This window comes from Myodes glareolus, chromosome X (genome assembly GCF_982192425.1).
Source record: "Myodes glareolus chromosome X, mMyoGla1.1, whole genome shotgun sequence".
Classification (NCBI taxonomy): domain Eukaryota; kingdom Metazoa; phylum Chordata; class Mammalia; order Rodentia; family Cricetidae; genus Myodes; species Myodes glareolus.
Genome location: NC_142053.1, coordinates 125970611 through 125986752, shown reverse-complemented (window position 1 = coordinate 125986752; position 16142 = coordinate 125970611). Strand labels below are relative to the sequence as shown.

The following is a 16142-nucleotide window of genomic DNA, read 5'->3' as shown; positions in this document are numbered from 1 at the left end:
TCTAAGGCATTAGGCCCTTTTTCTTTACAGTGTCTCCATGAGGTTAGCTGGGAATACCGAGGCCCCTCTTTTGGTATGAAAAGCCTGGGAGCCTACCTTCTGCAGGGCTGATTGTCTTTTTTTTCCCCTCTGGCAAAAGGGAAAAGGACTCAGAGTTGAATCAGAAACGTCCTCAGTACATCAAAGCCAAAGAGAATACCTCCCACAAAATCAAGAAGCTTGAGGCAGCCAAGAAGTCTCTGCAAAATGCTCAGAAGCATTACAAGAAACGTAAGGGTGACATGGATGAACTAGAGAAAGAGATGTTGTCCGTGGAGAAGGCCCGGCAGGAGTTTGAAGAACGGATGGAGGAAGAGAGTCAGAGTCAGGGCAGAGACTTGACCCTAGAGGAGAATCAGGTAAGTCTTGAAAGGGTTGCAGGTAAAAAGCTCAGTAACTTAACATATGTTGACTGAGTAAGCTGTCCTATTTTCCTGTTCATAACACAGGTAAAGAAATATCACCGACTGAAAGAAGAAGCTAGCAAGAGAGCAGCCACTTTGGCCCAGGAGCTGGAGAAGTTTAATAGAGATCAGAAAGCTGACCAGGACCGTCTAGATCTGGAAGAGCGGAAGAAAGTAGAGACAGAGGTAGGCAAAAATTAAAGGATGAGGCATGGGGGTGTAGCTCAGCAGCAGTGTGCTTAGCATATTTACCCTGAATTCAATTCCCAGAATCAACAACAAGCAAAAAGATTAGTGGTGATAATCCCTAGATAAAGAAATAATAATAGTTTCAGTAACAACAGAAGTTTTTATCTGTCAGGCAGCTACTGTGTGTTAAACACTATGCTTTATGTATATTCTTCATTTATGATTGCCTTTAGGGGATAGTTGCTATTATCCTCACCTTCCAAACGAGGAAACTGCATCACAGTGGTGAAGTAATCTGCTTAATAATAATAGTAATCCCATAATTACTTAGGTACAGGCTTAGGATATGAATCTGGGCAGGCTGGCTCTAAAGCTCACACTATTACCAAATATACTTCGCTTACTGCCTCTCTAATATTAGTAATAACGATAGAAAGTTCTTATGTTATCCCAAGAGCCTATAATGATGTAGGCATTCAGCTAACACTTACTTTAGATATTTAAGAGAACATTGTAGGCATTAATATTAATGCATACCGTGTATTAAGTACTTACTGTGTACTCTGTGAAGTGGAAATTACCTATATCTTACAGATGAGACTGCAGGGTTAGAGAGGTCTGTGAAGCTTTACTTTGAGTGTTAGATTGATGAGGAAACCTGGACTGTGTATAACACCTTTGAGAGGTTTTAGAACCCTTGGAAGCCCTATCCATCAGTGGACTGGACTTTATATATGTTTCTGCTTTTTTTAAAGTTATAAGTTTATTTATTTTATATCCTGACTATTGTTCTTCCCTCCTCTCCTCCCATTCCTCCCTTACCTTCCCTCTGCCCTCCCTTTCAATACACTCCTCCTCCATTTCTGTTCAGAAAGGGACAGTCTCCCATTGATATCAACAAAGCAAGGCATATCAAGTTGCAGTAACACTATGTACATCCCCATGTATTAAGGCTGGGCAAGGCAACCCAGGATGGGGAATAGGGTCCCCAAAGTCGGTCAGAGTCAGAGACAGCCCCTGCTCCCACTACTAGTCCCACAAGAACACCAAGCTATACAACCATAACATATATGCAGAGGGTCTAGGTCAGTCCCATGCAGGCTTCCTGGTTGTTGGTTCAGATTCTGTCAGCTCCTATGAATCTAGGTTAATTGATTCTGTGGATTTTCTTTTAATGTCCTTAGCCCCTCTGCTTTTTGGGGGGAAGCCTCCTGCATTAGTGACAGATTGTGTTGGACTATTGGAATTTTGGATGAGTGAGGTCAATAAGGGTATAAGCCTTAACATGGGCTTGGGTTAACTGACTCACCATCTAGTAATGGAATGTATTTATTGCCCAGGCCAAGATCAAGCAAAAACTCCGCGAAATTGAAGAGAATCAGAAACGGATCGAGAAGCTAGAAGAATACATTACCACTAGCAAGTATGTGACTCTGCAATACTTCTCCTCTTCTCCTTCCACATCTCTTTTATGCTTATCTTGCTCCTCTTCAAGCAGGTCTACCAGAGTCCTTCAGTCACAAATAGTATCTCACCAGACAGGCTAACTCTTGATTTTCTTTCTTTGCAGGCAGTCCCTAGAGGAACAGAAGAAGCTAGAAGGAGAATTGACAGAGGAAGTGGAGATGGCCAAGCGTCGTATTGATGAGATCAATAAGGAGCTGAACCAGGTGATGGAGCAATTGGGGGATGCGCGCATTGACCGTCAGGAGAGCAGTCGCCAGCAGCGAAAAGCAGAAATAATGGAAAGCATCAAGCGTCTCTACCCTGGTTCCGTGGTAAGACTGGAGGGTCCTCTTTCTGAGCATGTATTCAGATTTCCTGTCAACCTTCTGTCAGTCACCCTGTGTTATATGATAGACTTTCTCTGGGGAGACATGATACACACATACCTACTCACCTCAGGAAACCCATGACAGAACTAAGTAATGGTTTCTCTAAAGTCTAACATAGTGAGCTAATTAATGACTTTTTACTGGGGTTTTACTGGGGTTACTAACAGGAGTATGAGTGAGGGGTAACTTAAAAGAGCAGGAATGACTCAAAAAAAAAAAAAAGCCAGCACCCGTGTCACCCAAAAGCCCACTCCAGTGGCAGGTGACAACTCAAAAAAGTGACAGTCTTGGAGCTTTTGGCACAGTTTTCGGACAGCTCAACGGTTAAGAATCTCTTATTTCTGCAGCTGTTTTTCTGAGACTTCTTCAGGTGTTTACTTCTATAAAGCTGAGAAAGGCCTTCCTTCTGGGGGGCAGTGCCGGTGGGAAGAAGATTGCTGTTGAACACTATGAAGACAGGATAGCTAGTCCTACTTTTATATCTGGGAAAACGGAAACTCAGCTAAAATATACTATTCAAACAAGCATAGCTTGGGCTGGAGAGGTGGTTCAGAGTTAAGACCATTGTCTACTTTTCCATAGGACCTGAACTTGGTTTCCAGCACCCATGTGGTAATTCACAATCTCTGTGACTTCAGTCCCAGAGAATTCAACACCTTCTTCTGGACTATGTGGCCACTAGTCACACATACACACATATGTGTAGACAAAACACATACATATAAAATAAAAAATAAATTAAAAAAAAGAAAAGAAGCAAAGTTTGTGAGAGAACTGCTGTTCATGCTCAATTTATCCTGACTTTTCAATTTTAAAAATTTTGATGATTAATGATTAAGAGCAGTTGCTGCCCTTTCAGAGGACCTAACATATCAGATGACTTACAACTGCTTATAACTGCAGTTCCAGGGGATCTGGTGCTTCTGGCCTTTGAGGGCATATGCACATACATACAAACACACACACACATAATTGCAAATAATAAAAATAAAGTTAATGTGTATGTGTGTTTGTGAGTATATGTGCCACAGCAGGAATGGATCCAACTTGTTTGAGACAGGGTCTTGTGTTGGGTTTTACCTTTTTTTAAAAAAAGGATTTCTGTGTATGATTGTTTTGTCTTTGTGTATGTATGTACACCACACGCACAGACAAAGAGTAAATGTGTTTCCTTGAAAACCATGAGAAACTCTAGCAAATTAGCCAATGGAGTAGTACATAGAAACTTAATTTTCAGTTGGATGGTCAAAACCACAGGCTTATAATTGTAATCTGAAGTGAAAGGCCATCTAATGGACTGAGTCCTTAACATGTGATATCTATCTGATGCTACCTCCAGATATGCGTCAGAACTGGATTATAGTACACACAACTAGTCTATTGGTGTGTGGAGGTGCTGTGTGTTTGTTTGCATTTGTGGGTATATACTTGTGAGTGAGCGTGCCCAAGGAGGCCATAAGATCCTTTGGAGCTGGAGTTACAGGTAGTTGTAAGCCATCTGACATGAATCCTAGGAACTGAGCTCAGGTTCTCTGCAAGAGCAGCAAGCACTCTAATAGCTGATGCATTTCTCCAGTCCCGAGCTTTTGAGTTTCTTTTTTGTTTGTTTGTTTTGTTTTGTTTTTCGAGACAGGGTTTCTCTGTAGCTTTGGAGCTTGTCCTGGAACTAGAGCTTATAGACCAGACTGGCCTCGAACTCAAAGAGATCTGCCTGCCTCTGCCTCCCGAGTGCTGGGCTTAAATTTGTGCGTTACCACTTTCCAGTGCTTTTGAGTTTTTATGGGGAGTTTGGTTCATAAACACAATAGATGAAATTATTGGCTGTTGACGATCAACCCAGCTTTTAGTCATAGTTTCCTGTTAGGTGTGGGACAGGGGACTAGAAGGCCCAGTCATCTAATCCTGCCTTGGTTTCTGTAATGATTAGCTCTCACAGGAAAGTTACCTAGGAGTAATCAGTGATCTGTCAACTCATTACGATCTTAGTTTTTGGAACTGTATCAGGAACCTCAGTTTATGGCTAAATGTATATTTCATAATGTTATAGTCTTCCCTTGGTCTTTGAACACAAATCTTTTACATCAAAATAACCATAAGTCAAAAGTTGGCTGAAGAGATGACTCTGCAGTTAAGATCACTGACTGTTTTTCCAGAGGACCCTGATTCAATTTTCAGTGCCCACATGGCAGCTCACAACTGTTTGTAACTCCAGTTCTAGGGGATCTGACACCCTCACATAGGCATACATATAGGCAAAACACCAATGCACATTAAAAATGAAAAGGAATTATTAAAAACTTTAAAAGATATACTGGATTATGTTACTATAATCTCATGCAGTTATCAGTTAATAAGTAACCAGTGTAAAGCTAGGTGCCATGTTGCATATCTTTAATATCAGCAGTTGGGAGGCAGAGATAGGAGGGTCATGAGTTTGGCTTCAACCTGGGCTACATAGGGACATTTAGGTTAGTTCCAGATAAATAACGAGACCATGTTTCAACAACAGAAAAATTAGCTAGTATCATATTCAAAAATGTCTTCTAGGATGAGACTGTAAAGGCTTGTGGCCTTTCGGGCAATCTTGTCTGATTCCAAAAGCAGTCTCAGAAAATCTGTAGCTTCACCTTTTAAGCCTCTGATGTAATTGATCCTAGAGACAATGTGATTTCTTTCTCTGAGCTGCTTTTGGGTTGTTAATTGGGTCTTCCATCATTTAACATGTTTATTCAGTCCTTAATCCTCCTTTTAATCAAACTTCTGTCTTTGAAAGGGACTGCTATGCTGGTCTAAATAGCTTACAGCCATACAAGTCTAACAAGTGCCTCCCCTCAATTCATTCCCATTTTCATGGTACTATACAGGTGTAAAAATAGAGGACTGACTTCACAAATAAGCAGTATAGTGCAGTCATTGTTCCTTATACAGATTTTTATCTTGCCATTCTTTGTGAACTGTAATTGGGCTTCCCAAGCCTTATGCTTCATTTTCCCCTCCTTCTTTTACTCAGTATGGTCGCCTCATTGACCTCTGCCAGCCTACACAAAAGAAATACCAGATTGCTGTGACCAAGGTTTTAGGAAAGAACATGGATGCTATTATTGTAGACTCAGAGAAGACTGGTCGGGATTGTATTCAGTATATCAAGGAACAGCGTGGAGAGCCTGAGACCTTCTTGCCTCTTGACTACCTGGAAGTAAGGCTTGTGTGTGTGTGTGTGTGTGTGTGAGAGAGAGAGAGAGAGAGAGAGGAGAGAGAGTGTGTCAAGGCAGTGTTGGGGCCCCTCACCTTGGTTTTATGTATTCTATTGCTTCATAAGATTCTTCACACAGGTGAAACCAACAGATGAGAAACTCCGGGAGCTGAAGGGGGCCAAGCTAGTGATTGATGTGATTCGCTATGAACCACCTCATATCAAAAAAGCTTTGCAGTATGCTTGTGGCAATGCCCTTGTTTGTGACAATGTGGAGGATGCCCGACGCATTGCCTTTGGAGGACACCAACGCCACAAGGTATGGCCCCTTTTTCCCAAGTTGGAGTTGGACAGCCACAGTACTGGAAATTGCTGTTTTCACTATCTCCTCTGCCTCTTCTCTCCCTGTTGTTTATAGACAGTGGCACTGGATGGAACCCTTTTCCAGAAGTCAGGAGTTATCTCTGGTGGAGCCAGTGATCTCAAGGCAAAGGCACGGCGCTGGGATGAGAAAGCAGTAGACAAGCTGAAAGAAAAAAAAGAACGCTTGACAGAGGAGCTGAAAGTAAGTGACAAGTAACGCTGATCCTTAGGAGTAGGGTTCCTGAGCTCAGGTTGTCCACTTCTCATGTGGCCCTTTTTCTTGTCCTCTTTAGGAGCAGATGAAGGCAAAACGGAAAGAGGCAGAACTGCGTCAGGTGCAGTCTCAGGCCCATGGACTACAAATGAGGCTGAAGTACTCACAGAGTGACCTAGAACAGACCAAAACAAGACATCTTGCCCTGAATCTCCAGGTAGGGCCTGGCCTTCAGCCCTGTTCTCCAAGGCCATCCTAGGTTGCACTGAGGGTGAAGAACTATCTATCCACTTTCCTTCTGTTCTGTTCAGGATAGCATAGCAGAGAATCAGACACTGGGATGGGGTGGGGGTGGGGGCTCCAGATCTTCTGTCAGCTGTATTTATTTCATTAAGCAACTTAACTTCTCTTTGTCAGTTTTCCCATCTTCATCTACCAAATGGAAATTACTGTCTATTTTGTATGATTATTGCAAAGATGGAACGAGTTAATATCTGTAAAATTCTTAGAACATTAGGCACTCAATAAATGTTAGGTGCTGTTATTAACACAGTTCATTCAATAAATATTAGAACTCTAAAAACCAATTGAGAGTGAGTTACAAGAATTTCAGTGTCTGTAGGTTGGGGTTCTAGATATATAAGTGTGTTTGGTAATTCTACATTTTCCCAGTTTACGCAAATTAGAGGTGTTACATAATACTTAGATTCACTTTCTTGTGAAAAACAGTCTAACTTCTAAAATATATTTGGCCCAGGGATTATCAATAAGGGATTGTGGACCTTAAACTAATGATGTTTATGGTGCGCCCAGCCGTATGAAATAAAGGTTTTGGAACTTAACTGGGATATTCGTGCTAAGTCAAGCTTTCTCAGTGGTTGCTGACCATGGAACTGGTACTGGTAAGGAAGCTTTAGACACAGGTTCTAGTCTCTTATCTTCCAACCTCTGTAGGAAAAGTCCAAGCTGGAGAGTGAGCTAGCCAACTTCGGGCCTCGCATTAATGATATCAAGAGAATCATTCAGAGCCGAGAAAGGGAAATGAAAGACTTGAAGGAAAAGATGAACCAGGTTGGTAGACGGTGGGCCATGGCAGCATGTTTATCAGGACAAGACTAAGTTTGGAAGTAGGACTATAATCAATAATACCACTTCCCTCCCTGACTTTTCCCTCAGGTGGAAGATGAGGTGTTTGAAGAGTTTTGTCGGGAGATTGGTGTGCGTAACATCCGAGAATTTGAGGAAGAAAAGGTGAAGCGACAGAATGAAATTGCCAAGAAACGGTAAGTGAAAAATATTGTTATAAGATATTAGGATGCATGCCTACAGTCTGACATCCTTGAGAGTCGTGTGTCTTAGGACAGTGATTGTAACATGAAGAGGTCTGCTTGTTTGTTGGGGTTTTCTGTCCTGTCCTGCTTTGCCCCCCAGCCGGCAGGCCCCAGAGAAAATCAACCACACAGAGATTTCTGTAAGTTATAAAGCTGATTGGCCCATTAGGTCTGGCTACTTATTAGCTAACTCTCACATCTTGACTAACCCATTTTTCTGATCTATTTTAGCCATGTGGCTCAGTACCTTTTTCAGTGGGGCAGCTCACATCCTGCTGCTTCAGTGTTCTGGGCAGGAGTGGGAGGAATCAACTTCCTCCTCCCCAGAATTCTCCTGCTCTCCTTTCATCATTTCCACTTCCTGTCTGGTTTTCCCGCCTACACCTCCTGCCTGGCCAATTAGCGTTTTATTTAAAACATCATTGACAGAATACAGACAATTCTCCCGCACCATTTCCCCCTCTTTTTTTTAAAAACAAACAAACAAACAAAGGTAAATATCCATAGCCCAGTTTTTGGGAGTGTGGGCGTAGTATTCCAGGCTACTTCCTGCTGGTTGGGGGTGCTGATAATCTTATGGGGACCTAAAGAAAATTTAGAGTTATGATCAAGTCCTGACTGAAGTATCCTGTGAGTCTTGATCATCTCAGGCAGCGGTCTTGAACCTATTCTGGATGAAGAACTCAGACATCTTGGCCATCTGTTCCTACCGGAGATTGCTCAGGTGGTCTCCCTTGGTCAAAGATGATTTTTCTTAACTCTGAATAAATCCAGAGCCTCTCATTTTCTGTGGAAACAAAAGCAAAATCTCTTCTCCAAAGTAACATACCTTTTGACTTCAATTCTGAAGCCAAGGTATTTTCAAAATACCTATCTTGGATTAATTTTGCAGCATTTATAAGCAAGTATCTTTTAGCAGCTATTTCTCCTTCCTCAGCATTTAAACAATTTAAAGAGAGCATAATAACAAACAGTATCAAGATTCTCCGTATATTTTCCATCTTTGTGTGGCTTTATTTTAACCTCTATTTCTTTTATTTTTACTCTTAACTTTTGGCTTTTTGAGACAGGTTCTCTGCATATCTTTGTCCTAGAACTCCCTCTGTAGACCAGGCTATCTTTGAACTCCCAGAGATCTGTCTGTCTCTGCCTCCCCAGTGCTGGGATTAAAGGTGTGTACCACCACACCTAACTATTCTCTTTCTTTTTTATTTTAAGGCTTTAAACATTTTTTTTTCAAGCCTGCATATATTTTTAACACACTGTAAACCATTTAGAGGTTTTCTTACTCTTTGAATCTCTCTTTACTGTATATCTCTCTTTTTCTGACCACATGGGTCTTTAATTTGCTAAGGAATATGGAGAAGACAACACTCAAAACACTCAAAAGCTCTTAAGGCATTTCAAGGTCCTTGCCAGGAAGCAAGCTGCAACAGTGTTTCCATAGTCTGGACTGCCTGCTTGAAAGAGTCAGAGTTTTCCCATACAGGACGGCCCAGGAAGCCAGCATTTTAAAACAGCGCAGCTTTTTTCCTGCTACGGCTGAAAACTAAAATGCTTTACTCCAGTTTTTCCCAAGCTTTTTCAGGCTTTCTGTGGATGCAGTTATCCACGTGGGCGCCATTATGTAACATGAAAGGGCCGGGCCTGTTTGTTTGTGTTTCTGTCCTGCCCAGCCCCCCAGCTGTTTAGTCCCAGAGAAAAAAATCACACAAGAGATCTCTATAAGTTATAATGCTGATTGGCCCATTAGGTAAGGCTTCTTACTGGCCAACTCTCACGTCTTGATTAACCCATTTTTCTGATCTATGTTAGCCATGTGGCTCAGTACCTTTTTCAGTGGGGCAGCTCACATTCTGTTGCTTCGGTGATCTGGGCAGGAGTGGGAGGAATCAACTTCCTCCTCCCCAGAATTCTCCTGCTCTCCTTGCATCATTTCCACTTCCTGTCTGGTTTTCCCGCCTACACCTCCTGCCTGGCCAATCAGCGTTTTTTTTTTTTTTTTAAAAACATGATTGACAGAATACAGACAATTAGCGACAGAATGAAATTGCCAAGAAATGGTAAGTGAAAAATATTGTTATATTAGGATGCATGCCTACAGCCTGACATCCTTGAGAGTAGTGTGTCTTAGGACAGTGACCAATTCTTAGGACCATACAAACTTATTGTAGGGAGGCCTGAAAGAATAGCAAAAATCAGATAGATATTATGACAGGATAGTAGGTGAAAGTTCCAGCTTTAAATCTGGTTTACCTGGATTCAGATCATTATCTTGAACAATAGTTTTTATAAATTGAGGCAGTTACGCCTATCTTTTGGCATTGTGGGGAGGATTAGATGAAATAATCTTTGTGAATTATTCAGCATAAATAGCACCTACAAAGAACAATGAACACTACCTTTTTTTGGGAGGGGGGTTTCAAGACGGGGTTTCTCTGTAGCTTTGGAGCCTATCCTGGAACTCACTGGCCTCGAACTCCAAGAGATCCGCCTGTCTCTGCCTCCCAAGTGCTGATGATATTAAAGATGTGCGCCACCACCATCACCAGGCTAAACACTACCTTTTGTTTTGCCATTATCCTTGTGTGTTGGAGGTTAGGAATGAAAAGAAGTTCTAGTCTGGAAGAATAACCAGAAAAGAAGCAAGCTTCTCTTTTTATATTATATTATATTATATTATACTGTATTTAACTTTTTTTTTTAAGTTTCGGTTTCCCCTTGCAGCACAGGCCTCCTCATTTTAGTTCATTCATGACATATGTGCACTCATTCATTCATTCAATAAATCTTTTTGCTTTTATTTTTTTTCAGTCCTGCTTGGAACCCTGATTTGTCTGGTACTTACTATATAGCCCAGGCTGGCTTAAAACTCAGCAATCCTCCTGCCTCAACCTCCCCAGTGCTGGGATCATAGGCGTGCACCATTATACCTCACTTTAATAAGTCTTTTTGAATATCTGCTTTGTATTGGGCTTTCTTGTGCTAGGTATTGAAAGATGTAAGGGAGATGGAGATGAGGCAGATGAGCATGATATAGTCACCATTGAAGGAGATCACATCCTAGACCCTGGGTCTCACTTAAGAGTTCATCTAGAGGCAGATTCTACAGGCATATGCCTGCAATCCCAGCTACTCAAGCTTCCAAATTCAAGGCCAGCCTTGAATTTAACAAAAACCCTGCCTCCAGATATAGTAAAAAAAAGAAGAGTGCTGAAAGTGTTATTCAGTGGTGGAGCACTTGCCTTTAGAATAGCAGGTATGAGGCCCTGGGGTTCAACTCTTAGTACCACTGTTTCTATGGTAAATATCCTTTGCTTTCCTATGGCAAGCTAGGGTCAAAAGATAAAAAAATGAATCTAGTGCTGTATTTTCCTCAGGGAACTAACAGAGTGAGTTCTTAAGGAAAAAAAATAGATGATAAATTTCAGGACAGTATGGTTGGTAAATAAAGAGGAGATTTTTAAGAAGACAAACAAGAAACCTAGTTTAAAAAAAATGGTCAAAGAAAGAAGAGTTTGAATCTCTGCAAACTGTAGGAATTGTTTGGTTTCTACATCAGAGAAATGCCAGTTAAAATAACATAGTAGTTGTATTTGCTGAAAATAAGATGTCTTCTTTAGTATATGGAGGTACACATACACACTTACTAGCTCTGTGGGTGTATGTCCCAGAGAATCTTGTTACAGGATCAAAAGAGACACCTTTAAGGGCTGTTCATTTAGGCATAATCTGTATTATTGAGTTGTTGATTGCAATATAGATGGCCACCATTGGGGTGAAAGTTTAAATTAAATGTGATAAACATAGACTATGAAGTACAGTGGAGCAATTCAAACAAGAATAGATCTATAAGCAGTAACATGGATAACTTAGATTAGGAAAATGAATGAGATAGATAATGTGCATTTAAAATAGTGACATTTTGTAAAGATGTGCATTTTTTTAAAGACTTGTTTTTATTTGTGTGTGTGAGAGAGTTTTCCATGTGTGTATGAGAGAGAGAGAGAGAGAGAGAGAGAGAGAGAGAGAGAGAGAGAATATTAGTGCCAGAGAGAAAGAGAGAAGAGAATGAGAATATGCCATTGTCATGAGAATATACCATGTGGGTGCTAACACCCACAAAAGCCAGAAGATGGTGTCAGATTCCCTGGAATTGGCATTACCAGTGGTTGTGGGTCTCTTGTTTTGGATTCTGAGAACCAAACTCAGGTCTTCTGAAAGAGCACATTGCTTTTAACCACTGAGCTGTCTGTCTCCCTAGCTCACTTTGAGATATGTAGTCACAGTAAGGGGAGATAATGGGAGTAGAAATCAAAGGTTGAATAAAGGAGATAAGGAAAGGGTCTTGCATAGAGAGTAATGACAAAGCTGTTATCAGCTGTGACATTTGACTAGTGCAACTCATCTGAAATCCAAAAAGGAATGTTACAAAAACTTAGAACCTGCTCTGAGCTATGAGGAAAGGCATTAAAAGAACAAGGAGTGATGAATTAGAGATCTGAGAAGTGAGTAGAATTTAGCCAGCCAAGCAGGGACAAAAAGGAGTTCCAGCCAGTGAGAACAACATGTCTAGAGGTGTGACAGAGCATGTCTGCATGCTTTGCCTTGTTCTGAATACTAAGTAGCTTTGAATGCCTGGAACATAAAAACCGGATCAGGAGGAAGGCAGGGGAGGTGAAAAGGTCAGTAGGGGCCAGATCACCAAGGGCTTTATAAGTTATACTTAGGAGATTGGCCTAAAAATTACATACCTCGAAATTGTAGAGTTAATTACATTCCATTTGGATTATAGTGACTAATAGGTTTAGTTGCTAGCATGACATCTGGCAGCATCTATCACACTATATTGAAGGTTGGTGGGGCAGTTGGAAGCTAGCCCTGCTTGACTGCTAGTGTCTATATGCTGTTAATATACTTTGAGTTTCTGAAAAGGTAAGGGAAAGGACATTAGCAAAATAGCAGTAATTCAGTGTTTCCTTTGTCTTATACTACCAAAGCTCTGCCCCTTAGCTTCTTAAATCTTGCAGCAGAGCTTAGGATGCTAGAAAGAATAGAAACTGTTGGGTAAAAATGAGCTGATTATAGCCAGTATTTTTCATATTGATGATGGTAGCTAAAGTATACTGAGTGGTTCCTTTATACATAATTAACTCAATAAGAAAATCTACAGATGAGAAATATAGAGAATATAACTGAGATTGCACTCCGTCCAGGTGGAAGAATTGGGATACTAGCTCTATAGTAGATGTAGAGGAAAGACCATAGGTTCTGATGTTAGACTTGGATTTCAGTCCATTTGTGATATTTGCTTAGCTGTTAGCTTTGCGGCCTTAGGCAAAGTTTTTTTTTTTTTTTTAACCCCTTAGCCTGTTTGCTGTGTAAAAGTAAGGGCATTAATTCCTAGTTATGGGAGTTGTTGAGTAGAGAAATAGAGATAATCTACATAAAGTACATAGAAGCTTGACAAATCAAACTCATAACTGATGGTTTTAGATGAAGCTTGTTTTTTTTTTCTTTTTCATGTCTTCTAGTAAATTGGGAAGGTGCTGGATTCTCCAGTGTTTAAAGAGGGATAGATGGACTTTGGCTTAGATTTCTCTGTCTTATAATAGAGTTCCAGCTTCTGTGGACACAATTTGGTGTACTTGTGAGTGGATGGAGCCATGGCAACTGAGACTGGGTAGTAACTGAGAGGCCCTGAGTGCTGAGTCTAGTTCCTTTTTCTTTCTATAGCTTGGAATTTGAGAATCAAAAGACTCGCTTGGGCATCCAATTGGATTTTGAGAAGAACCAGCTTAAGGAAGACCAGGATAAAGTACACATGTGGGAGCAGACCGTGAAAAAGGATGAAAATGAGATAGAAAAACTTAAGAAGGTAAGGAAGGAGAAAGAAAAAAGACAAGGGGAAAATTGGAGTAGATATGATGCACACAAGTAAATACCTATAATTTATACATTTTTCATTTAATGAAGAACACCAAGACTTTAATGGGGAGAGATGAGTATGTAAAACAAACATTCCAAAAGGTAGTAGTTCACAAGCATAAATAATGTAGTTTTTTTCTGGGAATCAAAGAAATACAAATTAAAGCAGCATTGGGTATACTTTATATTCTGTCATTTAAAGGTTTGTGGTTTTTTTTTTTTTGTCTGTGTTGGGTATATGTACAAGAGGTGCTCATGGAGGCTAGAGGCCTCAGATACCCTAGAACTGGAATTACAAGCAGTTGTGAGCTGCCTAATGTGGGAGCTGGGAATTAAACTTGGGTCTTCTCTAACAGCAGTATGCCCTCTTAACTGCTGAGCCATCTCTCTCCTACTCCATATAATCTAAAAGTTTTTATTTTACATTGCATGTATATGCCTTTATGTGGTTATGTGCACATGTGTGTGTTGGTTCCCCAGAGGTTAGAGATGTTGGATCCCCTTGGAGTTGGAATTACAGATAGTGTTTTGAGTTGCCTGATGTCGGTGCTGAGAACTGAAGATCAGTACATTCCCTTAATCACTGAGTCATCTCTCTAGCCTCACACTGTCCAAAAATTAAAAACAAAACCAAAACACTTCTCAGTACCTCATATGGCGCAGGAGACCAGTAGTCTTATATAACATTTCACCATCTATCAAAAAGTTTCACAGTGTGTTTATGACCTCTCAGTAATACCCGAGGTAGTAATCCAGAGTGCTGAGAAAGCTTTGTGCAAACACATTGATGTTTATTATAAACATTATTCATAGTTCCAAGTTGGAGACTACCCAATGCCCCTTAGAAAGTAGGAATTTAGAAAATTATGTGGCATTATGTACTTACATAATTTAGTGGTCTTTAAACTTTAGTAACATACCGATCTCATTTAAATCAAAAGTGTTTTTCAAGATAGCCAGAGCTGCTTAAATCCTGTTATTACTTAAATATAAAAATGAGTGTTTGTGTAGTGGCACATGCCTTTAACCCCAGGCGGAAGTGGGAGGACTCTCTGAGTTCAAGGCCAGCCTGGTCTAACTAGTAAGTTCTAGGACAATCAGGGCTATGTAGAGAGACCCTATCGCAAAAAAAGTATGTGTTTGTGATGCCTAACCAAAAGCCAAGACAAACTTACAAATCAAATACTAGCAAAATGAATAAAATTTGGATTTTGAAAAGGATAACTTGTACTTCTAATAGGTGTTAGAGAAAAATGACTTAGAGAAGGTCAGTAATCGTTTCAGTCTTTAATCTGTTAGAATTCTGTCCTAAAAACCTGATTATTTTCGTATTTTTGATCAGTATATGGTCTCACCAACCAGCTGAGTGAGCTGTAAGATAGTTCCATTATTTCAGACATCCTGTATTTGATAAAAACAAGAAATTGAATTAGTACAGGTTAAATGCCTGTCTAGCAACCAAATCTAATCTCTTAATATTCATTTTTTTAACTCTTTGTCAACAGAAGCTTTTATGCATTTTCCTTAGCAGTTCTACTAATTCCACTTAGCCTTGCTTTTGAGGTCTAATGGACCTGAGTTGTTCTGTATTTCTGTTGCCCACAGCCACTTGTTTCTAGTGGCTGCAGGTGAACAGCATTTCATCATCTGCTCGCTTCCTCTTGAAATGTATAATAAATACCCTCAACAGCTTTCTCAGACTTAGCCTGGAACATGCTGGTGGGGGTTTAAGGATTTCCGGGAGCCCACAAAGAAGGTGACGAGCAGGAAACAGCAGTGAAAGAACAGGCTGGCAAGTACCATTAGAGGCATAGCTCCAAGTGTCCTGACCCTAAATTCAGATTAGCCACATAAACTGAGTGCAACAGATGATGTTTTACTGACACACAGCCATCTCATGGTATGACTATGCTAGTGTCTGTCGCAATCATGCTGTTTGGCATGCCTGTATCACTGTGGTTTTTGTGATGACTTTCCTTATATTCTTTCTCTTTAAATTACTGTGAAACCCTTGTTCCTTATAGCATTTCTTCCTGAGGTGATTTGGTTCTCTTGGTTTGAACTACCACTTGACTTCTGTATCTGCCTGTATTTGTTGCTTGTGTATTTTCTTCATTAACCCTTGGTGATCTAGAATAGTGTTACTGCAATCTTACATATACTTGCAGATTAGGTAGTAAAATAATGGACAGGACTAAATTTGCATTTGGATGCTCCAAGATAGTGTAGTTATGTGACTTTTTACTTCATTTTGAATAATTGTTGGTTAGCAGAAAGATGTCAGAATAGTACAGCCTTCGCTTGATACTCACCGGAGATTGTTTCTAGGAACCTCTACCCCACCCCCAGCACTAGAATGCCAGTTCCTTGTATAAAATGCTGCATTGTTTGTCTGTAAAACATGCACATCCTCTTGAATGCTTTAAATCATCTCTGTATTATATCTAATTCAGTCTAAGTAGTTGCTACACTTTATGATTTAGGAATGACAAAAATATCTAAACATTCAGTACATTTTAAACAACAAACAAACAAAAAAACAGTCTCACTATGTATCCCTGGATGGTTGGAACTCTGTGTAGACCACGCTGGCCTCAAACTCACAGAGATCCAATTGTCTCTGCTTCCTGAGTGCTAATACTAAAG

General features: G+C 40.4%; 1 protein-coding gene across 2 annotated transcripts in view; it reads left to right on the top strand.

Annotated features, from left to right (window-relative positions):
- Smc1a (structural maintenance of chromosomes 1A) overlaps positions 1-16142 on the top strand; it is a 44501-nt gene that overhangs the window by 12862 nt on the left and 15497 nt on the right. For both annotated transcript variants that reach the window (XM_048441632.3, XM_048441633.3), the window contains 11 exons: positions 140-398; positions 489-629; positions 1973-2055; positions 2203-2410; positions 5478-5663; positions 5800-5979; positions 6079-6225; positions 6317-6454; positions 7192-7308; positions 7414-7520; positions 13305-13446. In XM_048441632.3, the coding sequence (XP_048297589.1) occupies positions 140-398; positions 489-629; positions 1973-2055; positions 2203-2410; positions 5478-5663; positions 5800-5979; positions 6079-6225; positions 6317-6454; positions 7192-7308; positions 7414-7520; positions 13305-13446 (1708 nt within the window). The remainder of the gene's footprint in view (positions 1-139; positions 399-488; positions 630-1972; positions 2056-2202; positions 2411-5477; positions 5664-5799; positions 5980-6078; positions 6226-6316; positions 6455-7191; positions 7309-7413; positions 7521-13304; positions 13447-16142) is intronic.